The sequence below is a fragment of the Saimiri boliviensis genome, chromosome 17 (genome assembly GCF_048565385.1).
Source record: "Saimiri boliviensis isolate mSaiBol1 chromosome 17, mSaiBol1.pri, whole genome shotgun sequence".
Classification (NCBI taxonomy): Eukaryota; Metazoa; Chordata; class Mammalia; order Primates; family Cebidae; genus Saimiri; species Saimiri boliviensis.
The window spans coordinates 64,762,746-64,784,895 of NC_133465.1; the positions used below are offsets into that span (position 1 = coordinate 64,762,746).

A 22,150-nucleotide genomic window follows, 5' to 3' on the forward strand; every position below is an offset into this window, starting at 1 on the left:
CAGAGTGTGGCAAGGCCACCTCCTTCCCTGGTGCTTTGTTCCCTGTGACCACAAGTAATCCAGCACACATCCGCTTCCTGAGAATCCCCGAGAGGGAACAGGCCGAAGGGCTTCAGCATCCAGAAAGCCCTGAAAGCCCCCTTGAGAGGGCCACATCCAAGGCTCCTCCTCCGGCTCCCCGGTGCTGCCCCAGGCGCGCGCCGTCCACCCGACTGACGAAAAGCCCCAGGACATAACCCAGTCCTCTTGATTTCTGTCCAGAGGTGGCGGACCCACCTCGGGGCTGGGATGGAGGGCGTATCGGGGTCGCCAGGCTTTTTGCAAAAGGGGCAAAGGATCGATGCGGGGCGCAGACAGCTGACGCCCGCGCTCCAAAGGGCCGACCTGGTCAAGGAGGCTGGGCCACGCCCCCGCCAGCCGTGGGGGCCCTGGAGGTGCTTCTGCCTCGACGTCCTGCCACATGGATTCTGGCAGATTCTGCTGCTCCTCGCGGAATTCCAGCCGCCCGACGTGGGCGTCTCACCTTCTGGGCCACGTCGGGGCGGCGGAGGACCCCGGGGAATGGGAGGGAGAGAGGGAAAGGTGGGGCGGGAAAGCCGAGCGAGGCCCTCACCCGCCCTCCTATCTGCTGGGGCAGCAAGTGGGTTTCTTTCTTACGTTCAGATTTTGCAGTAATTTGCAGCTGGAAACGAGATATGGGAAACTAGGCTGCTCCTCGCAGTAAACCCACCCACGCCCGCACCTGTCTCAGCGAAGCCGCTCGCAGCTGGCTGCAGCCCAGGCTGACCGGCTTCCGCATCCAGTAAAAACGTAACCGCGCGAAGTACGCGCGCCAAGGAGTTCGTCGGCGGCCCCGCCCCGGACCCGCCCTTCCGCACTGGCCCCGCCCCTTCCGCCTCATTAAGGGCGGAGACAGCGAGGCTTCCGCTGGGAGCTCGGAACAGACCCCGGGAGCCCGCGACCCGGCGCTGGCGTCTCCTCCGCAAGCCTCACACGCAGACTGTTCCTCGTCTCCCGCGGCCGAATTTCGACTTTCAAACCCAACTCCTACAGGATTCTGAGACCCCGCGCAGTCTCCCACATCCCATTTCCAGCTGCAAACTACTGTGGAATCTGAAAAGAAACCCGTTTGCCGCCTCCCGCCTTCCCTCTCCACACAGGTGGAGGGCAGGTGAAGCTCTCGCTGGGCTTTCCCCCTGCACTTTTCCCACCGTCTCGCCCGTCCCTGGGGGTCCTCGGCCACACCAGCCATGGCCCAGAAGCCGAAAGTGGACCCCCACGTCGGGCGGCTGGGATTCCTGCAGGCGCTGGTCACGGAATTCCAGGAGACCCAGAGCCAAGGTGAGAGCCACGGTGGGGCCAGGGGGCAGGGTCTGCTGTGACCGCCGCTCGGACCTGGCTCCAGTGCCGCTTTCCCGTTGCAGACGCCAAGGAGCAAGTCCTCGCCAACCTCGCCAACTTCGCTTATGACCCCAACAACTTCGAGTATCTGCGGCAGCTGCAGGTCCCGGATTTATTTCTCGATTCGCTGTCGGAGGAGAATGAGACCCTCGTGGAGTTTGCTATTGGTAAGGGCGGGGCCGGTTCCCTAGATGTCTAATGGGCCGGGGTGAGATAAGTGAGTTAGAATTGGGTCGTTGGGGCCAGGCGTGGTGACTCACGCCTGTAATCCCAGCACTTTGGGAGGCTGAGGCAGACGGATCACTTGAGCTGAGGAGTTTGAGACCAGCCTGGGCAACATGGCAAAATCGCGTCTCTACTAAAAATGCAAAAGTTAGCCGCGCACCGTGGTGTGCACCTATAGGCCCATGGAGACTGAAGCAGGAGGATTGCGTGAGTCTGGGAGGCAGAGGCCAAAGTGAGCTGAGATTGCGCCACTGCACTCTAACCTGCGCGACAGAGCGAGACCACGTCTCGAAAAAAAAAGATGTTTTGTTTTGAGACAGTTTCACTCTTGTTCCTCAGGCTGGAGTGCAGTGGCAAGATCTCGGCTCACTGCAACCTCCGCCTCCCAGGTTCAAGTGATTCTTCAGTCTCAACCTCCGGAGTAGCTGGGATCCAAGTAGCTCCGCCTCCCAGGTTCAAGTGATTCTCCTGTCTCAGCCTCCTCAGTAGCTGGGATTACAGGTGCCCACCACCATGCCTGGCTAATTTTTGTATTTTTAGAAGAGATGAGGCTTTGAACTCCTGACCTCAGGTGATCCACCTGCCTTGGTTTCCCAAAGTGCTGGGATTACAGGCATGAGCTACCATGCCCAGCCCAAAAAAGATGTCTTAAAAAGAGCAATTTCAGCCACTTCGCGGTGGCTCACACCTATCCTAGCACTTTGGGAGGCTGAGGCTGGAGGATCACCTGAGCTCAGGAGTTTGAGACTAGCCTGGCCAACATGCCGAAACCCTCTACTAAAAATACAAAAATTAGCTGGATGTAGTGGCATATCCTGGAGGCAATCCCAGCTACTTGGGAGGCTGAAAAAGGAGAATGGCTTGAACCCTGGAGGTGGAGGTTGCAGTGAGCTGAGATCATGCCATTGCACTCCAGCCTGCCCAATGGGAGCAAGACTCCCTTTCAAAAAAATAAAATATAAAAGCAATTTTTTGGCCTGGCACAATGGCTCACACCTGTAATCCCAGCACTTCGGGAAGCTGAGGTGGACAGATCACCTGAGGTCAGGAGTTTGAGACCAGCCTGGCCAACAAGATGAAACCCTGTAGGTAACTAAAAATACAAAAATTAGCTGGGCATGGTGGTGGGCACCTGTAATCCCAGCTTCTTGACTGGCTGGGGCAGGAGAATTGCTTGAACCCAGTAGGTGGAGGTTGCAGTGAGCCCAGTTGGCACCATTGCTCTCCAGCCTGGGCAACAGTGAGACTCCATCTGGAAAAAAAACAAAAACAAAAACAAAACCAACAATTTCAGGCAGGAGAGGTGGCTCAAACCTGTAATCTCAGCACTTTGGGAGACTGAAGCAGGCAGATCCCTTGAGTCCCGGAGTTCAAGGCCAGCATGGGCAACATGGCAAAACCCCGTCTCTGCTATTTAAAAAAAAAAAAAAAGAAATTACAAAAGTTAGCCTGTCAGCTGGTTGTGGTGGCTCACACTTGTAATCCCAGCACTTTGGGAGGCTGAGGTGGGCAGATCACAAGGTCAGAAGTTTGAGACCAGCCTGGCTAACACTGAAACCCCCATCTCTACTAAAAACACAAAAATTAGCTGGACATGGTTGGGGGGTGCCTGTAATCTCAGCTACTCTGGAGGCTGAGACAGGAGAATCACTTGAACCCCAGAGGCAGAGATTGCAGTGAGCCAAGATCACACCATTGCACTCCAGCTCCAGCTTGGGCAATAAGAGCGAAACTCTGTCTCAAAGAAAAAAAAAAAAAAAATAGCCTGGCATGGTGTTTCAGCTACTTGGGAGGCAGAGGTGGGAGGATTGCTTGAGCCTGGGAGGTCGAGGCTGCAGTGAGCTAGGATTGGGCCACTGCAGTCTAGCCTGGGTGACAGAACAAGATCCTGTCTCAAAAAGAAAAATAACTCATATTTAGTGTTTTCATATCAAGAGAAGTCGAGATGGCTTGCAGTCTGTAACTTATGGCTTCTGTAGTTGTGATCTTAAGACCTACTGAGGCCGGGCGCGGTGGCTCAAGCCTGTAATCCCAGCACTTAGGGAGGCCGAGGCGGGTGGATCACGAGGTCAAGAGATCGAGACCATCCTGGTCAACATGGTGAAACCCCGTCTCTACTAAAAAATACTAAAAATTAGCTGGGCATGGTGGCACATGCCTGTAATCCCAGCTACTCAGGAGGCTGAGGCAGGAGAATTGCCTGAACCCAGGAGGCAGAGGTTGCGGTGAGCCGAGATCGCGCCATTGCACTCCAGCCTGGGTAACAAGAGCGAAACTCCCTCTCATAAAAAAAAAAAAAAAAAAAAAAAAAAAAAGAGATCGAGACCATCCTGGTCAACATGGTGAAACCCCGTCTCTACTAAAAATACAAAAAATTAGCTGGGCATGTTGGCACGTGCCTGTAATCCCAGCTACTTAGGAGGCTGAGGCAGGAGAATTGCTTTAACCCGGGAGGCGGAGGTTGCGGTGAGCCGAGATCGCGCCATTGCACTCCAGCCTGGGTAACAAGAGCGAAACTCCGTCACACAAAAAAAAAAAAAAAAAAAAAAAGACCTACTGAGTTATTCACTGGGTGATATTTATTGGGCACATACTGTATAAGCAAGCTACTGTTCTAAATGCTGGGGTATGGTGAACAAGTTAGAGGAAGGTCTTTTTCCTCCAGGAGCTTACATTCTAGTAGTGGGGACAGGTGATGAGCAAACAATAAAGATGATGCTCAGAAGGAAATAAATAAGAGTAATGAGAGACAACAGTGGAAGGTGGGGGCTACTTCAGTCTTGGCCATCGTGGGAAAGGCATTTTAGTGGGGACATGGCATGGGGAAAGGCCTTAAAACAGGAAGGAGCCAGAAGGAAAGCTGATGTGGCAGGATCGTTGTAGTGAAGTGGAGAATGGCACAAAAAGCGTTTAGAGAGCGCAGCGGCACCAGAGCTTGCAGGGGCTTAGATCTAGGCCATGGGAAATAGTTTAAGCAAACAAAACTTTGAGAAAGGACAAAAATTCCTTTTTCAAGCCATACACAGTGCCCACCTGTAGTCCCAGATACTCAGGGGGATCGCTTGAGCCCAGGTGTTTGAGGCTGTAGTGTGCTCCGATTGCACCTGTGAATAGCCACTGCACTCCAGCCTGGGCAACATGTGCCTGATCAGCTGGCTGAAATGTCACCAGGCTTCTCCACTGTGAAATTACTCTTTCTTTCCCCTCTTTACATATTATACTCATTGGAAGGAAGTCATTACATCAGTTATCTTAAATCTCTTTAGGCGGGGTGTGGTGGCTCATGCCTATAATCTCAACAATTTGGAAGGCTGAGGAGGGAGGATCACCTAAGGTCAAGAGTTCGAGACCAGCCTGGCCAACATCGTGAAACCCTGTCTCTACTAAAAATAAAAAATTAACTGGGCATCGTGGCACATGCCTGTAGTCCCAGCTACTTGGGAGGCTGAGACAGGAACCCAGAAGGCAGAGGTTGCAGTGAGCCAAGATCATGCCACTGCACTCCAACCTGGACAACAGAGTGAGACTCCATCTCAAAAAAAAAAAACAAAAAAAAACACCTCTTTATTGTTTATTTTTTCTTTTTTAGTTCAGCTTTTTATTAAACGTATTATAAATGAGGTTTAGTCAAAAAGACCAAAGCCTGTGTCACCATCAGACTCCTCAGATTCTTTCTTTGCTTCCACTTTCTTCTCAGCTGGAGCAGCAGCAGTAGAGAGGCAGGACCTCCTGCTGGAGCAGGTCCACCAGCCCCTACATTGCAGATGAGGCTCCCATTGTTGACATTGGCCGTGGCCTTTGCAAACAAGCCAGGCCAAAAAGGTTCAACATTTACACCAGCTGCTTTAATGAGGGCATTTTTTGTTTTGTTTTGTTTTGTTTTTTGAGACGGAGTTTCGCTTTGTTACCCAGGCTGGAGTGCAATGGCGCAATCTTGGCTCACCGCAACCTCCGCCTCCTGGGTTCAGGCAATTCTCCTGCTTCAGCCTCCTAAGTAACTGGGATTACAGGCATGTGCCACCATGCCCAGCTAATTTTTTGTATTTTTAGTAGAGATGGGGTTTCACCATGTTGACCGGGATGGTCTTGATCTCTTGACCTTGTGATCCACCTGCCTAGGCAGGTGGGATTACAGGTGTGAGCCACCGCGCCCGGCGAGGGCATTGATCTTATCCTCCATGATGGTCACCTCATCATCGTGCAGAATGAGGACCAAGTAGATGCAGGTGAGCTTGGAGACAGGCCATGGTGTGGCTGAGTGTGGGGCTGGCGCTGCCAGACGCGGTGCTAATTGCCGGATGAAGTGAGGGCCTCACCCCAACACGGCCTTAGCTTCCTTGGAAGGACCAAGCACCTTGGCAGCAGCTGAGGAAAGGCCTTTTTTTTTTTTTTTTTTTTTTTTTTAAAGATAGGGTCCCCCTCTGTCACCCAGGCTGGAGTGCAGTGGTATGATCATAGCTCACCATGAACTTGAACTCCTGGGCTCAAGCAATCTTCCCACCCTTAGACTCCCGAGTAGCTGTGACTACAGGTCATGCCCGGCTAATATATATGTGTGTGTGTGTGTGTATATATATATATATATATATTTTTTTTTTTTTTTTAATTTTTGTCAAGACAGGGTCTCAACTGTGTTATCCAGATTGGTCTTCCATCCCCTCCCTTTTTGTGCCTCTGCCCCACAGCTGCTGCCATCTGAATGGTGGCTGTGGCCCCTGCAGAAGCATGTGGCTAAACCTCCACCAGGGGGCGATAGAGCTCCTCCAAATCAAGCCGCTGACCCTAGAGAAAAATTGGCGAAAGTCAAAGAGCAGTCGCCCCAAAAAGTGTTTACCAATCGGAGTCTTTTGTGCTGTAATTTCTCAGGAAATTGTCAGGAAGCAACTTTCTCAGGACAGGGGCATCCTGAGGTCCGGGTCCACTGAGCTATGGGGGCGGCGTGGCCCTGGCATAGGTTCTTGCTACCCTGGGCAGCTTCCCGACGTGGAGGACTGAGCCCCGATCCTGGTGTCCTCGGTCCCAGCGTCTCCACTTCTCAGCTGATTCCTAGCAGCTGAGTCCCGTCCCTTCTCTGAGCATCGTTTCCTGACCTGCCTTGCCTGCCTTGCTGGCTGCTGTGGGAGCAGAAGCGTGGGTGTGTCTCTGTGCAGGCACTTTATCTAGAATTCTTAGGATCATTATGACCAGCTTTACTTTTCCCAACCATTTTTTCCTCCTTTTTTTCTCTTCCTCCTTCTGCCAGAGCAAGATCCCCCATCCCAAGCACAGTAGCTTTCTCAGCATCGAATCCCTCAGTGGGACCCTCTGCAGAGGAAGTTTCTCTTGTATTTATTATGCATGACTGAGAACGAGAGCTGGTGCCCTCGTTTCTCTTTCTGTTAGTGTCTTGGGGTGGGGATCCCTCACGGGCACTTACACTGCTACAGCTGGAGGAGGCTCTGTGCTGTGCTGCACTCCGGAGCGTTGAGTCTTTTATCCCCTGTGGCAGCCCTGAGATTGTGATCTCCCTGAGGGCAGCAACCTGCCTTGCTTCTGTCTGCGTGGCTTGAATGCTTAGGCCTTTTGGCCTAGGGAGGAGGAGAGAAGCGGAAGGAAAGGTAGGGAAACTTCACTTCATAGGTGTGGAGTCCGGCCATGACGTGACGCAGCACCCCGAGCAGGGTTTGTTCTGCCGTGACTGGCAGAGTGGAGAGCTGGGTCAGATTGCCCATGGCAGTGGCTCACAGATCCAAAACCAGGCTGGGCGCAGTGGCTCATGCCTGTAATCCCAGCACTTTGGGAGGCCGAGGTAGTTGAATCACTTTAAGTCGGGAGTTCGAGACCAGCCTGACCAACGTGGCGAAGCTCTGTCTCTACCAAAAATACAAAAATCAGCTGGGCGTGGTGGCACACACCCAGCTACTCAGAGGCTGAGGCAGAAGAATCACTTGAACCCAGGAGATAGAGGTTGCAGTGAGCCAAGATCACGCCATTGCACTCCAGCCTGGGTGATAAAGCGAGACTCCCTCTCAAAAAAAAAAAAAAAAAAACCAGTGTCTGCTTGGTTGGGCTTGGTGGTTCATGCCTATAATCCCAGCATTCTGGGAACCTGAAGCAAGAGGATCACTTGAGCTCCCAGGAATTGGAGAGAGCAGCCTAGGCAACATAGCAAGACCCTGTCCCTACAAAAACAAACAAAATCAGTATCTGCTTGTTGGCAAGCAGCACAGTGAATGGGATGAGAGCTGGGCTTTGGGGTCAGGCAGGCATCTGGGTGTGGGCGCTCTCTCCTCCAATAATCTGTCAAATGAGAGTGCCAGTAGCTGCCTCACATCACTTGAGAATTAAATTGAAACACCACAGTGCTCTTTTTTTTTTTTTTTTTTTACACGGAGTCTTGCTCTGTTGCCTAGGCTAATTTTTGTGCTTTTATTAGAGACGGGGGTCTCACCATGTTGGCCAGGTTGGTCTCGAACTCTTGACCTGGTGATCTGCTCTCCTCAGCCTCCCAAAGTGCTAGGATTATACACAGTGCTTTTTTAGAGGTAGTGTCTGCAGCTGTAGACAGGATCCCCTTGGTTGCCACCCAAAGACAAATGATACCCAAAACGCTTTGAGGATGAGCAGTTGCCCCTTCTCCCAGAGGGGTGAAGTGGGATCAGATAATCTGCTCCAGGGACTCTTACCTTCATCACAGAAAAACATCACGGAATGACAAGAACGCCGATCCTCAGCCTCCCAGAGCGTGCCCAGGCAGTGTTAGGTGAGGAGAACCTGGCTGCAGGCCCAGTGCTATTGTACCCCCAGCATGGATGGCACTGGCTCACACATAGGAGCTCCCACTGCGTACCAGGCGCTTGCTTCCTGTGCACCAGAGGTAGTACTGAAGTAGATGTGCTTGTACCGCCTGCTTTCCAGTGAGGACTCTGAAGCTTAGGGACGTTCAGCGGGCTGGCAAAGGTTTAAAGAGTTCCAGACCTGAGACTGAAACCCAAAGCACTCAGAGTCTAGCAGCTATTCCCTTGGCCCGTTCCTTCCCTTAGAGGAGTTCTATTCCTAGGATTGTGGCATGAAAGCTAGAAAGTTTACTCCAAATTGCTCATTTTATCAATAAGGAAACTGCCCTGCAGACAACTGCCCCTTGTCTGGCTATGGCAGGCCAGGGTGAGAATGCAGGCTTCCTTCCGTCTGTCCCTGCAGCCACCACAGTCACCCTTCCATGCTGGCTTTGCTACAGCAGCTCTGAGTGAGATCTGCTCTTTGGCCCAGGACTTTTGCCTCCTTTGTGAGGGCTGGAAGCCCGATGTTAATCTAACTAAATGATTTGCTCGCCCTGCACACTAAGGCAATTACTGATGGAATTGTCGTGAAAGAAAGTGAGGCCTTTTTTTTTTTGAGACTGAGTCTCACCCTGTTGCCCAGGCTGGAGTGCAATGGCGTGATCTCTTCTCACTGGAACCTCTGCCTCCCAGGTTCAAGTGATTCTCACTGCCTCAGCCTCTGAGTAGCTGGGATTACAGGCACCTGCCACCACACCCAGCTAATTTTTGTGTTTTTAGTAGAGACAGGGTTTCACCATGTTGGCCAGGCTGGTCTTGAACTCCTGACTTAAGGTGATCTGCTCATCTCAGCCTCCTTAAGTGCTGAGATTACTGGCATGAGCCACCACCCAGCTGCAAATGGGGCCTTTATTGCAGGGCGCCAAGTAAGAAGAATCCGGCAGCTCATGCTTAAGACCCAAACTCCCAGACGTCTTATGGGTAAGGGTATTTAAAGGCAGGGAGCCAGAGATTATAGGCAAAGGTTTTTGTTGTTGTTGTTGTTGTTGTTGTTTTTGGAGACTCTCGTTACCCAGGCTGGAGTGCAATGGCGCTATCTCGGCTCACCACAACCTCCGCCTCGCGGGTTCAGGCAATTCTCCTGCCTCAGCCTCCTGAGTAGCTGGGATTACAGGCACGCGCCACCATGCCCAGCTCATTTTTTGTATTTTTAGTAGAGACGGGGTTTTACCATGTTGACCAGGATGGTCTCGATCTCTTGACCTCGTGATCCACGTGCCTCGGCCTCCCAAAGTGCTGGGATTACAGGCTTGAGCCACCGCGCCCGGCTATAGGCAAAGTTTTAAATCAACGCATAGAGGCTATATATTGGCCTAAAAAGGCAGGATGTCTCCAAGGGATGGGGGCACAGATCATAGGTGGCTTCAAAGATTTTCTGATTTGTGATTGGTTAAGGAGGTGAAGCTTTGTTTACAAATTTGGAATCAGCAAAAAAGAATGCTAGCTATGACCTGTGGGCGTGTCCTCCAGACCCTTCAGGGAAAAATTTAGAACAAAGAATTGCTCTAAAGAGTGGTCAGAGTGCCATTTTCAGTTCCCCTTATCTTCGGTCTCAGTGCCAGGGGAACCATTTGGTGGGGATCCAGGTTTCTGAAAAGCAACTCAGGGGCTTATGTTAAGATGTTATCTTTAGTCTGGGCACGGTGGCTCACGCCTGTAATCCCAGCACTTTGAGAAGCTGAGGTGGGTGGATCAATTGAGCTCAAAAGTTCAAGACTAGCCTGGCCAACATGGTGAAACTCTGTCTCTACTAAAAATAGAAAAATAAGCCAGGCATAGTGGCAGCTGTAATTCCAGCCACTCGGGAGGGTGAGGCAGGAGAATTGCTTGAACCCACGAGGCAGAGGTTACAGTGAGCCAAGATCACGCCACTGCACTTCAGCTTGGGCAACAGAGCAAGACTCTGTCTCAAAAAAAAAAAAAAAAAAAAAAAGGATGTTATCTTTAGTTTCTCTGGGGAAAGCAGACATTCTCTGATCCTGATGTCCTTGGCTATTGTTTTAAGCTAACAATGCCCTTCTTGCTTATCAAGTTGGTCATTTGCTTCTCAGGGCTAGGTGCCTGGAATTTCTTGAAGGGACTCAAGAGTTTCCATGCTTAGGGCCCTGCAGGCCCCTAGAGAGATCCCCATTCTTTTTTTTTTTTTTTTTTTTTTTCCGAGACGGAGTTTCGCTCTTGTTACCCAGGCTGGAGTGCAATGGCGCGATCTCGGCTCACCGCAACCTCCGCCTCCTGGGCTCAGGCAGTTCTCCTGCCTCAGCCTCCTAAGTAGCTGGGATTACAGGCACGCGCCACCACGCCCAGCTAGTTTTTTGTATTTTTAGTAGAGACAGGGTTTCACTATGTTGACCAGGATGGTCTCGATCTCTCGACCTCGTGATCCACCTGCCTCGGCCTCCCAAAGTGCTGGGATTACAGGCTTGAGCCACCGCGCCCGGCCTGAGAGATCCCCATTCTAACTCGATGTCAGCCAGGGCTTCAGTCTGGACCAGGATGTTCCCATCAGCAGTGGCAGTAGACCTGCGGTGGCAGCAACCACTCGCCAGCAGCAGCCTGGCCTCGCTAACCATCGTCTCTATGCGGGGGTCCCTTTCTCCTGTGGCTTCCTCTCAATTGCCCGCATAGGCACAGCCACAGCTATGAGGAAGGACCCGTTTATAGTAATCATGGAGAACATGCATGGGTTGTCTCCAGCCCCTTTCTTGGCCTTTTGTGGGTTTGCCCATTGAGAACAATTGTGGAACTAGCTTATTGACCCTTTCCCTGTGCTTCTGGCTGCCTTTTCTGCCCAGGGTCCAGGGCTCTTGTTTGGGTGCTGTTGAAGTAAAAGCTGCCTCTTCTGGATGCCCGTCCAGTGCACACCATGTGCTTACCACACGCCCACCTGAACCAGACCTGCCCACAAGGCCTCTGAATCTGTCAGAGCTGCCCTTGTTTGGGGTGATGGATGGGAGGCGGATGAATTATGGAAACCAGATGTAAAGCCAGGATCTCAGTAAATAGTCATTGAATGAAATAATTCTGAGTTCAAGTCCTAAATGAAAGTATTGGTAGCCTTTGGAATTCTACTGGGAGGGTCTGCCCACGGCGCCATTGACTGACTCTTAGATGTCCTGTGTACCTACCTGCACCATCCTAGATGCTGTATGAAGATATGAAGGAATCAGGAGATAATTTTCTACTTTCACGAAAACTGTTTGAATCCTAGAATATCGTAGAATATTTAGCAGTTTTGTTACTAAAACAGAGTTTAAGAAGGTGGCCTCCCAGAATTCAGGTTAATCTGTTTCCTGTGTCCTATTTCCTGCAATACATGTAGCTGCCACCAGATGGTAGTGGTGTTCTGATAAAGGCTGGTAAATAATTCCTTACCAGCCTCTTTGGAAAACAGTACTTTGGGCTGGACATGGTGGGCTCATGCTTGTAATCCCAGCACTTTGGGAGGTCAAGGTGGGTGGATCATTTGAGGTCAGGAGTTGAAACCAGACTGACTAACATGGTGAAAACCATCTCTACTAAAAATACAGGAAAAAAAATTAGCCAGGCATGGTGGTGCATGTGTGTACAGCTAGTGCTCGACTTACGACCACGATTGGTTCCGACGGACCGGTCGTAACACGATTTGATCGTAAGTTGAGTAGGCTATATGTACCGTACTGTGAAATGATGTTATAAAAATCTTTTTTTTTTTTTTTTGAGACGGTGTTTCGCTCTTGTTACCCAGGCTGGAGTGCAATGGCGCTATCTCGGCTCACCGCAACCTCCGCCTCCTGGGTTCAGGCAATTCTCCTGCCTCAGCCTCCTGAGTAGCTGGGATTACAGGCACGCGCCACCATGCCCAGCTAATTTTTTGTATTTTTTTTAGTAGAGGCGGGGTTTCACCATGTTGACCAGGATGGTCTTGATCTCTCGACCTCGTGATCCACCCGCCTCGGCCTCCCAAAGTGCTGGGATTACAAGCTTGAGCCACCGCGCCCAGCCTATAAAAATCTTTAAGTCATATTTTATCATAATTTTCTTTCATTATTATATATCATAATTTTCTTTGTTCATTTTATGCCATTTGTATCATCTCTACACCATTTTGTTTCTTATTTTTACATTCGTCAGGTTTAAGTAAAACACTGCATTACCAGTACAACTGGTTTAATATTTGCAAAACATACAAAATTACAAAATACAGGTGCATACAAAAATACAAAATACAGGTGTAAAAAATACCATAGGAAACATTTTCCCAATTGCAAAACATATCAAAATATATAAACATGTATGAAACATTTTATTGGCAATTCCTCTTGGTAGACATCTTGGGAGGGGTTTGATGAAAAATATCCAAGACACAAAACACAAATTGCTGTACCGAGTCTGGGATAACAGTTGAAATGGTGCACGCGGAGATGGTAGTGCTGCCGGAAGCTGGTCCACACTGTCGTACGCCCAGCTGGGCAATGTTTGCACTGCCAGACGCAGAGCAGTCGTGGCTATCAATTGTGGTTGTAAAGTCGAATGGTCGTAAGTTGCATAGGTCATAAGTCGATCAATGCCTGTAATTCCAGCTACTTGGGAGGTTGAGGCAGGAAAATTGCTTGAGCTCAACAGTGGAGGTTGCAGTGAGCCAAGATTGTGCTACTGCACTTCCAGCCTAAGGGACAGAGTGAAACTCTTATCTCAAAAAATAATAGGGCCGGGCGCGGTGGCTCAAGCCTGTAATCCCAGCACTTTGGGAGGCCGAGGTGGGTGAATCACGAGGTCAAGAAATCGAGACCATTCTGGTCAACAAGGTGAAACCCCGTCTCTACTAAAAATACAAAAAATTAGCTGGGCATGGTGGTGCGTGGCTGTAATCCCAGCTACTCAGGAGGCTGAGACAGGAGAATTGCCTGAACCCAGGAGGCAGAGGTTGCGATGAGCTGAGATCGCGCCATTGCACTCCAGCCTGGGTAACAAGAGCGAAACTCCGTCTCAAAATAATAATAATAATAATAATAATAGTAATAAGTTGAAGATAGGCCAGGCGCAGTGGCTCACGCCTGTAATCCCAGTACTTTGAGAGGCCGAGGCAGGCAGATCATGAGGTCAAGAGATGGAGACCATCCTGGCCAACATGGTGAAACCCCATTTCTACTAAAAAATACAAAAATTAGCTGGGAATGGTGGTGCGTGCCTCTAGTCCCAGTTACTGAGGAGGCTGAGGCAGGAGAATTGCTTGAACCCAGGAGGCAGAGATTGCAGTGAGCCAAGATCATGCCACTGCACTCCAGCCTGGCAACAGAGCGAGACTCTGTCTCCAAAAAAAAAAAAAAAAAAAAAAAAAGTTGAAGATAGTAGGCGCACCCCATGACCTAGCACTTCAATCCACAGGACTAGGGTGCATGCACATACAGCGAAACACCACTAGCAGTACTGTCTGTAACGGTCCCAAACTGGGGTCAGCAGGAGAATGGATACTGACATCATGGTATATTTCTTTTTTTTTTTTTTTTTTTTTTTTTTGAGACGGAGTTTCGCTCTTGTTACCCAGGCTGGAGTGCAATGGCGCGATCTCGGCTCACCGCAACCTCCGCCTCCTGGGTTCAGGCAATTCTCCTGCCTCAGCCTCCTGAGTAGCTGGGATTACAGGCATGCGCCACCATGCCCAGCTAATTTTTTTGTATTTTTAGTAGAGACGGGGTTTCACCATGTTGACCAGGATGGTCTCGATCTCTCGACCTTGTGATCCACCCGCCTCGGCCTCCCAAAGTGCTGTGATTACAGGCTCGAGCCACCGCGCCCGGCATCATGGTATATTTCTACTATTTAGCAACGAAACTGAAATCTGCAGTTGCATGCAGCAATCTTACAAACATAATATTTAGCAAATGATGTCTATAGTAATTCAGTGTAACCAGGAAGGTGTGTGTCTCTGAGGGAGGGAGAGGATTGGATCAGAAAGGCACATGCGAAGGCTTATGGATCACCTCGATGCTGGCTACATGGGCACTTACTTTCTCATTGATAAACTCTGCATGTATGTGCTGGCACTATTCTGTATGTGAGGGCTGCAGGTCTGGTACTGCCAACCTCTGGGCTCTGAACAGGTGGATGCTTACTCCACGTCACCTGTGTGTCCAAACAAGATGTGCTAATCACATCATTTCATTTCTGTGCCAGTTTTACTGGTGAAGTAACCAAGGCTTACAGAAATTGAATAGCTGGCTCTGGTCACCTGGTCCTCAGTGGCAGTGCTGAGATCCTCACTGGATCTGCCTGGCACAGAGCGTGGGGTGGCTACCCCATATCTCTTCCTCTTACTGATCCTGGGTCACATGTCTTTCTGCTTAGAAATTCTCCTGCTTGGCCAGGCACTTGTGGCTCATCCCAAAGTGCTGTGGCTCAATCCCAGCACTTTGGGAGGTGGAGGCGGGCAGATCATGAGGTCAGGAGATCAAGACCATCCTGGCTAACATGGTAAAACCCCGTCTCTACTAAAAAATACAAAAAGTTAGCTGGGCATGATGGTAAGCACCTGTAGTCCCAGATGCTCGGGAGGCTGAGGAAGAAGAATCGCTTGAAACCGGGAGGCAGAGGTTGCAGTGAGCTGAGATTGCACCACTGCACTCCAACTTGGGCTACAGAGAGAGATTCTGTCTCAAAAAAAAAAAAAAGTGTTCTAGGGTGACGACACATTGTAGATTTTGTTTTAGTTTTTTATTTTATTTATTTATTTTTGAAACAGTCTTGTTCTGTTACCCAGGCTGGAGTGCAGTGGCACAATCTCAGCTCACTGCAACCTCTGCCTCCCCGGTTTAGGAGATTCTCCTTCCTCAGCCTCCCAAGTAGCTGGGATTACAGGCACGCACCACCACGTGTATTTTTAGTAGAGATGGAGTTTCACCATGTTGGTCAGACTGGTCTTGAACTCCTGACCTCAGATGATTCACCCACCTCAGCCTCCCAAAGTGCTGGGATTACAGGCTTGAGCCACCGCGTCCGGCCCTGTTTTACTTTTTTACATTTAAGAAAGGGAAAGGCCGGGCACGGTGGCTCAAGCCTGTAATCCCAGCACTTTGGGAGGCCGAGGCGGGTGGATCACAAGGTCAAGAGATCGAGACCATCCTGGTCAATATAGTGAAACCCCGTCTCTACTAAAAATACAAAAAATTAGCTGGGCACGGTGGCGCATGCCTGTAATCCCAGCTACTCCGGAGGTTGAGGCAGGAGAATTGCCTGAGCCCAGGAGGTGGAGGTTGCGATGAGCCGAGATCGCGCCATTGCACTCCAGCCTGGGTAACAAGAGCGAAACTCCGTCTCAAAAAAAAGAAAGGGAAAAAAGCATATCAGCCATTGAACTGAGAAGGAAAGGGATTTGTGCCCACTATCAGAAGGCTGGGCTGTGGCAGGCTGGAGCAGGCAGGCAGGCGTTTCTGAAAGCTTGAGAGGGCAGGAGGCCGGAATGGGCTTTGGATCCCTTGTACTGGGGCAAGCTTCTCTCTGGCCTGGGTCCCTTCCTGGGGCTCATGGGCTGGGGAGCTGGGAGGAAGGCTAGGGCTACAGCATACAGACTCTTCCTTGTTCTCCCACAGGAGGCCTGTGCAACCTGTGCCCAGACAGAGCCAACAAGGAACACATCCTGCAGGCAGGAGGCATCCCTCTCATCATCAACTGCCTGTCCAGCCCCAACGAGGAGACGGTGCTGTCCGCCATCACCACGCTCATACACCTGGGCACACCGGGCCCCTGCTGCCCCCCAGAGCTGACCGCCGCACCCGTGGTGCAGTGCATGCTACGCTTCTCCCTCTCAGCCAGTGCCAGGCTCCGGAACCTGGCGCAGATCTTCCTGGAGGACTTCTGCTCCCCAAGCCAGGTGGCCGAGGCCCGCAGCCGGCAAGCGCACTCTGCCCTGGGTATCCCAATGCCTAGGAGCGTGTCCCCACAGCAGCGCTGATCCATGGAAACCTCAAGACTATAGCACTCCTACTGCTGGAGACCATGGGCCTGGTGTGGACACAGGGCACAGGGGGAGGACATGCTGCCCAAATGGTGCCTTTTCGGCCATTGGAAAGGCGAATTCTTTCAGCAGGACAGGTAGTTACACTGTGATGAAATGCCATTCAGTTAAGGAACACATCCTGCCAGTTAAGGAAGTCAGACTCAGAGATACATGAAGAAACTGGAGCTGCTTCCATAGGCCTGCACTCAACCCTATGTCCAGTGCCACCACTGCCAGGCAGTGTTGTAAGCAGCTGCTATGTAGCCAGGCGCAGTGGCTCACACCTGTAATTTCAGCACTTTGGGAGGCCGAGGCAGGCGGATCACAAGGTCAAGAGATCGAGACCATCCTGGCCAACATGGTGAAACCCTGTCTCTACTAAAATACAAAAATTAGCCAGGCACACAGTGGCACACGCCTGTAATCCCAGCTACTCGGGAGGCTGAGGCAGGAGAAATGCTTGAACCCGGGAGGCAGAGGTTGCAGTGAGCCGAGACTGCACCACTGCACTCCAGCCTGGCGCCTGGTGACAGAACAAGACTGTATCTCAAAAAAAAAAAAAAAAAGCCACATTCCTGGACCCAGAGGCTTTGCAGGAGTGTTCTCAGCAACTGAGACTGAGGCTTAAGAGAGCTACCGTCATAGCAGGAAATAAGGGATTAACCTTAACAGAAGTGTCCGGAGTAGTTTTCCGGGACAGATGCCTCATGGTGAAAGGATCTCACCCTGGGAAGGTGTGGTGCCCCCTTGAGGGCTGTGGAGGATGGATACCTCCCCCAGGGGCTCTCCAGGCCGGGCATTTGGGTGTGGGGATGCCAACCTGGATAACCTGTGGCCCAGCATGAATCGTCTGCCCAGCCCTGCTTTCTGCCAGGCACCGGGTAAGAGACTCCAAGATGAAGATGGGGTCCCTGCCCTTGAGTGACACAGCCCGGTGACTTAACATGGCCATCAGGCATCAAGAAAAGGCCATGCGAGCCGGGCGCGGTGGCTCAAGCCTGTAATCCCAGCACTTTGGGAGGCTGAGGCGGGTGGATCACGAGGTCAAGAGATCGAGACTAGCCTGGTCAACATGGTGAAACCCCGTCTCTACTAAAAATACAAAAAATTAGCTGGGCATGGTGGCGCGTGCCTGTAATCCCAGCTACTCAGGAGGCTGAGGCAGGAGAATTGCCTGAACCCAGGAGGCGGAGGTTGCGGTGAGCCGAGATCGTGCCATTGCACTCCAGCCTGGGTTAACAAGAGCGAAAACTCCGTCTCAAAAAAAAAAAAAAAAAAACAAAAAAAAAGAAAAGGCCATGCGAGTGGTGACACATCGGAGTAGAGGCAGGACTGCGGGGAGCTGCACCTTCCCCCCGCGCCCTCCTCCGCTGTCATACTCAGTGATGGGGAGCCCCTACCCCAGAAGTATATCTCGTGAGAGCATCAGGGACGCAGCGAAAGAATGGTTCTCAAGGGAGACAGGAAGAGACAGCAACATAGAGGATGTGGCTCTGCGTCCTTGGTGCGCCCTGGTCAACAACAGAAGGTACGTGGGACCCGATGGAAAGCTGGAGCTCAGGGAAAATGGGGGGTCCTTGCCTCTTGTGTACCCCCTCAAAGCTGATCCCTTAGATGGCCCAGGAATGGCAAATGCTACAGGAATGGTATCCACATGGGCATGGAAATGGGGCAGACTCAGGGGCCACTGGACTCAGAGGGGAGGGCAGGGTTCATCAGCACCCACCCAGGGAGCCTGTCCCTTTACACTCCCAAATAAAGGGTCCTAGAAGACTAGAAAGCCAAGGTCTTTTATTAAAAGGGTCCCGACTAGTTTTCCCACTCTATTTGCATGCCAGCCAGGGTCCAGGGGCTGGGCCCGTGGCCTGGCAGCACAGAGATTACGGTGTCTGCCTGCTCCATTCCACGGGACCAGAGGTACCAGCACGATGCCACCCTGACTCGGCTCTGCGGTGGCCCCTGCGGGCCTGCCCTTCCTTCAGCTCCAGCCGCTGCCGCGGCGTCCCTCTCATTCCTGCTGTGCAGCTCCTCGCTTGCTGTCCAAGATCTCCCTCCAGTTGTCACTCCAGGAGAGCAGCCGTCTCCTTGTGGGGGGCAGGACCAGGTGCCGATTGTGGCAGCAGGTGAACAAGATGTGCTCCCAGCTCGGGGTCTCCTCATGGCCTAGGACAGGAAAGGCAGCTCGCTGTCATCTGGTTATTTTTACTCCCTCTCCCTACTCCAGGTAGGCCAGAGGCCTGGAGGCTGCCAAGGATGACGGATCCAACCTCGAATTGTGTCCTTGTCATCAATGAGCAGGTCCCCCAAGACCACCGTCTTGTCCCTTGTCAGGATAATTCGCTCTAGGAACTGGGGCCCCAGGTGCTGCTCCACCCAGCGGTACTGTGTAGGAGACACAGGTCTGTCAGTAGGGCCTGATGGGAGCCGGAATTCAGGGGCAAGGAGTGGGGCGTAAGCCCTTGAGAGCCCCACCCCCACCCTTCTGGTTTCTGGTAGTTTCTTTTTAAAATCAGGATTTAGGCAGCTCCATGTGCGGTGGGGGACCGGGCAGCCACACCTTCTCACCCACACAGTGGTCGTACTTCAGCAGGGGGCTGGTGCAGATGAAGACCTCCGTGCTGCGAGGAGGAGGACGTGGTCACTGCTGGGAGCCGGGAGCCCGAAGCCCACCCAGGCCTCCGCCCGCCCTCGCCCTCCTTACTCCGGCAGGTCGTTCATCTCCCGCACGGCGTCCAAGGCCCCCGGGATGGGCTCCAGGTCCAGGAAAAAGCCTGGGGCTTCGTACACACTGGCCACTTTGTCCTGAAAGACAAGAGATCTGGGTCCCGGTTTCTGCCTCTGGCAGATCCAGCTCCAGCGAGGACTCGAAGACTCGCAGGGAGCCTCCTAGGAGCTCCGGGCTCCGGGCTCAGGGCTCAGGGCTGCGGAGGGGGCTTCGCTCAGGGGCATGCGCCCACAGGCTCCTCCCCAGGGTGCGCTGCCCGCGGGTGCTGGGGTGAGAGCTCTGCTCCATTCACACCGAAGTGGGTGGCCCCGCCCAGGTGGGGACCCCGCGCCCCCTACCGCCAGGTCGGGCCGCAGGGCGCGGTACTGCTCGCGGGCCAGGAAGCCGCGGCGCTGCTCCAGCGGCACATGCGGCTCCCTGGGGAAACGGTCGCGAAAGCCCCGCAGGAGGCCGGTCTCGAAGTCAGCCAGGACGCCGTCCATGTCCACCAGCACGCGTACGCGCCGCGCCATCACCGCCAGGCCGGGACTGCGGGCTCGTGGGGGCACCAGCCCAGCCGGAAGCGCGGGGAGGGAGAAAGGGGAAGGGAGCGCCGCTTCCGGAGCCGCCGAGTTTATTTGCATAGAACGCTGGTAGACTGGTGCCCGCGCAGCTGGCCCTGCGGTTATGTGAGGCCTTCCTAGGGTTAGGGTACAGGCACGGCTCTAAGGGGCCTTTTTCTGACCCTGCGCTTCTGGTACTCAGCCTTTGTCCCCATCAGCTGCCTCCCAGTTTACAGCAAATGTACCCCACATTACTAGTCGGGGACCGACCTTCCAGGGGTGCAGCAAAGAGATGCCCTGAAATACCGGGAAGCGCGGTGGCTCACGCTTGTAATCCAGCACTTTGGTAGGCGGAGGCAGACGATCACCTTAAGTCCGGAGTTCGAGACCAGCCTGACTAACAAGGAGAAACTCCCATCTCTACTAAAATACAAAAATTAGCTGGGCACAGTGGCGCATGCATGTAATCCCAGCTACTCGGGAGGCTGAGGCAGGAGAATCGCCAGCCTGGCGAAGAGAGAGAGACTTCTACCCCCGTGTAGAAAATGCTTAACTGATAAATTTGACTCTCCTTTTTGTGGATTTCATGAAACTTCCTGACTCTACCAAAATCTATTTACCTACAAACTATAAAGCCAGGCACAGTGGCTCAGGCTGGTAATCCCAGCATCCTGGGAGGCCCAGGCAGATCACTTGAGCCCAGGAGTTCAAGACCAGCCTGAGCAACATAGGGAGACCCTGCCGCTACAGTAAATCAATAAGCTGGATATAGTGGTGCATGCCTGTGGTCCCAGCTACTCATGAGCCTGAGGCGGGAGGATCCCTTGAGACCAGGAAGTTGCTACACTGAACCTTCATCCTGCCACTGCGGTCCAGCCTGGGTGACAGAGGGAGGCCCTGTGAGGGGAGGGGGTGCCAAAATTATAAACACAGATTTAAGTGGCCCATCTCACCAGCCCACTGCTTCCAAATACATGTAACAGAAGCATCGCAAAAACAGTCTAAGAAGGTCTCAAGTCAACATGCATACAACTCATAGATACGCAGGCATTTCGGAGGTCCAGACTTGCGACTTATTTCAAGGGGAAGCATTCTTGGGGACTGAGCCCTCAACCTGTGGAATCTAAGCTATCTCTAGGTAGATGATTGTCAGAATTGAATTGGAGGGCCAGGATGGTGGCTCATGCCTGTACTCCCAGCACTTTGGGAAGTCCAAGCAGGCGGATCACTTGAGGTCAGGAGTTCAACACCAGCCTGGGCAACATGGCAAAATCCCATCTCTACTAAAAATACAAAAATTAGCTGGGTATGGTGGCAGGTGTCTATAGTCCCAGCTACTTGGGAAGCTGAGGCAGGAGAATTGCTAGAACCTGAGAGGCAGAGGTTGCAGTGAGTAGAGATCATGCCACTACACTTCAACCTGGGCGACAGAATGAGACAACATCTTAAAAGAAAAAAAAGTTGGAGGACACTAGCTGGTATCCACTGCAGAACTGCTGCTGGTGGGGAGAAATCCCCACATATGTAAAGTTGGAAAAGACTCTGAGATAGGCTCTTGCTCTATCACCCAGGCTGGAGTGCAGCAGTGGTCTTGGTTGCCTCCAGCTCATGGGCTCAAGTGATCCACCCACCTCAGCCTCCTGAGTGTCTGGGACTACAGGCGTGTGTCATCACACCCACCTGATTTTTTTTTCTTTTTCTTTTTTTTTTTTTTTAAGTATGTCCAAATGGACCCGTGACATCCGCCAATAATGTGGAGCAAAAGTGAGAGATGTCCTGGAAGCCATGTATCACTATTCCTGTCATGATGCTGCCATAGAAAAGGCCTACCTCAAGGATTAGCTGGCATTTTTATACCCGCTGCCATATGCCCCTTGATTTCTAGTACCTTGTGTATTCATCACCAATAGAAGTTTTATTTCCTATCCCTCAGTTTTTCTCATGCTCTCATGCATATTTATATCTTGGTCCAAAATTACTCAATTTTTTTTGTTTGTGGCTCTCTTAGAGTCTTGGTAAATTTTTCAGTGCCCTGTCCCTAGAGCAAAAGAAATACCTACCAGTGCTATTTGTTAATTAGGTCTAAACAACCTGATAAATATTTATGACCTAATAACTTAGTCTGAAAAACTGTATATAGACATTGAAAGAAAATAATTTTATTCATTCTTTTTTTTTTTTTTTTTTTTTTTTTTTTTTTTTACAGATAGATGGGATGGATGGATGGGTGGACGGATGGATGGGGTGGATGGATGGATGCTTCAAAGACTACTTGATCTAAGCCTATGTTTGCTTCTTGACACACAGGAAGGAGGTAAGAATAAAAGATGGCAGCAGTGACCGAGGTCAATGAGTCCTCCAGTGTGAAACCACGGTGGGAAAAAGGGGTAGGTGTCAGTGCTGGGGATCAGCAAATTCTTTTTTTTTTTTTTATAAAGAAGAGGAAGAAAGAGAAAGAGGAAGAGGG

General features: G+C 51.6%; 2 protein-coding genes across 8 annotated transcripts in view; one reads left to right on the forward strand and one right to left on the reverse strand.

Annotated features, from left to right (window-relative positions):
• The first annotated feature begins 937 nt into the window (after nucleotides 1–937).
• Nucleotides 938–22,150, forward strand: part of ARMC7 (armadillo repeat containing 7) — a 38,963-nt gene continuing 17,750 nt past the window's right edge. The window contains exons 1-4 of one of the 6 annotated variants that reach the window (XM_074388958.1): nucleotides 938–1,341; nucleotides 1,425–1,568; nucleotides 16,010–17,944; nucleotides 21,890–22,070. In XM_074388958.1, the coding sequence (XP_074245059.1) occupies nucleotides 1,251–1,341; nucleotides 1,425–1,568; nucleotides 16,010–16,371 (597 nt within the window). In that variant the 5' untranslated portion in view covers nucleotides 938–1,250 and the 3' untranslated portion in view covers nucleotides 16,372–17,944; nucleotides 21,890–22,070. Of the gene's footprint in view, nucleotides 1,342–1,424; nucleotides 1,569–5,435; nucleotides 5,449–6,870; nucleotides 7,164–16,009; nucleotides 17,945–21,401; nucleotides 21,848–21,889; nucleotides 22,071–22,150 lie in introns of those variants that run through there. The other 5 variants (XM_074388960.1, XM_074388959.1, XM_003931746.4 and 2 more) reach the window with 5 other exon arrangements.
• NT5C (5', 3'-nucleotidase, cytosolic) lies at nucleotides 18,191–19,761 on the reverse strand. Of its 2 annotated transcripts, XM_003931743.4 has the most exons (5): nucleotides 19,480–19,743; nucleotides 19,118–19,218; nucleotides 18,974–19,034; nucleotides 18,684–18,798; nucleotides 18,191–18,579 (listed from the first exon to the last, which is right to left on the reverse strand). In XM_003931743.4, the coding sequence occupies exons 1-5, from the start codon at nucleotides 19,651–19,653 to the stop codon at nucleotides 18,425–18,427; spliced, it is 606 nt and encodes a 201-aa protein (XP_003931792.3). In that variant the 5' UTR covers nucleotides 19,654–19,743; the 3' UTR covers nucleotides 18,191–18,424. The 2 variants fall into 2 exon arrangements, with proteins under 2 accessions (XP_003931792.3, XP_074245058.1); XM_074388957.1 differs by lacking the exon at nucleotides 18,684–18,798 and having other exon boundaries at nucleotides 19,480–19,761.

Bases quoted from the DNA above. Each gene is read 5' to 3' on its own strand.
- NT5C (XM_074388957.1), bottom strand. From the start codon at position 19,653: ATGGCGCGGCGCGTACGCGTGCTGGTGGACATGGACGGCGTCCTGGCT. The intron at 19,219-19,479 runs GTAGGGGGCGCG...CTTGTCTTTCAG, and splicing joins CCCTGCGGCCCGACCTGGCG to GACAAAGTGGCCAGTGTGTA. The intron at 19,035-19,117 runs GTAAGGAGGGCG...TCCTCCTCGCAG, and splicing joins GAGATGAACGACCTGCCGGA to CACGGAGGTCTTCATCTGCA.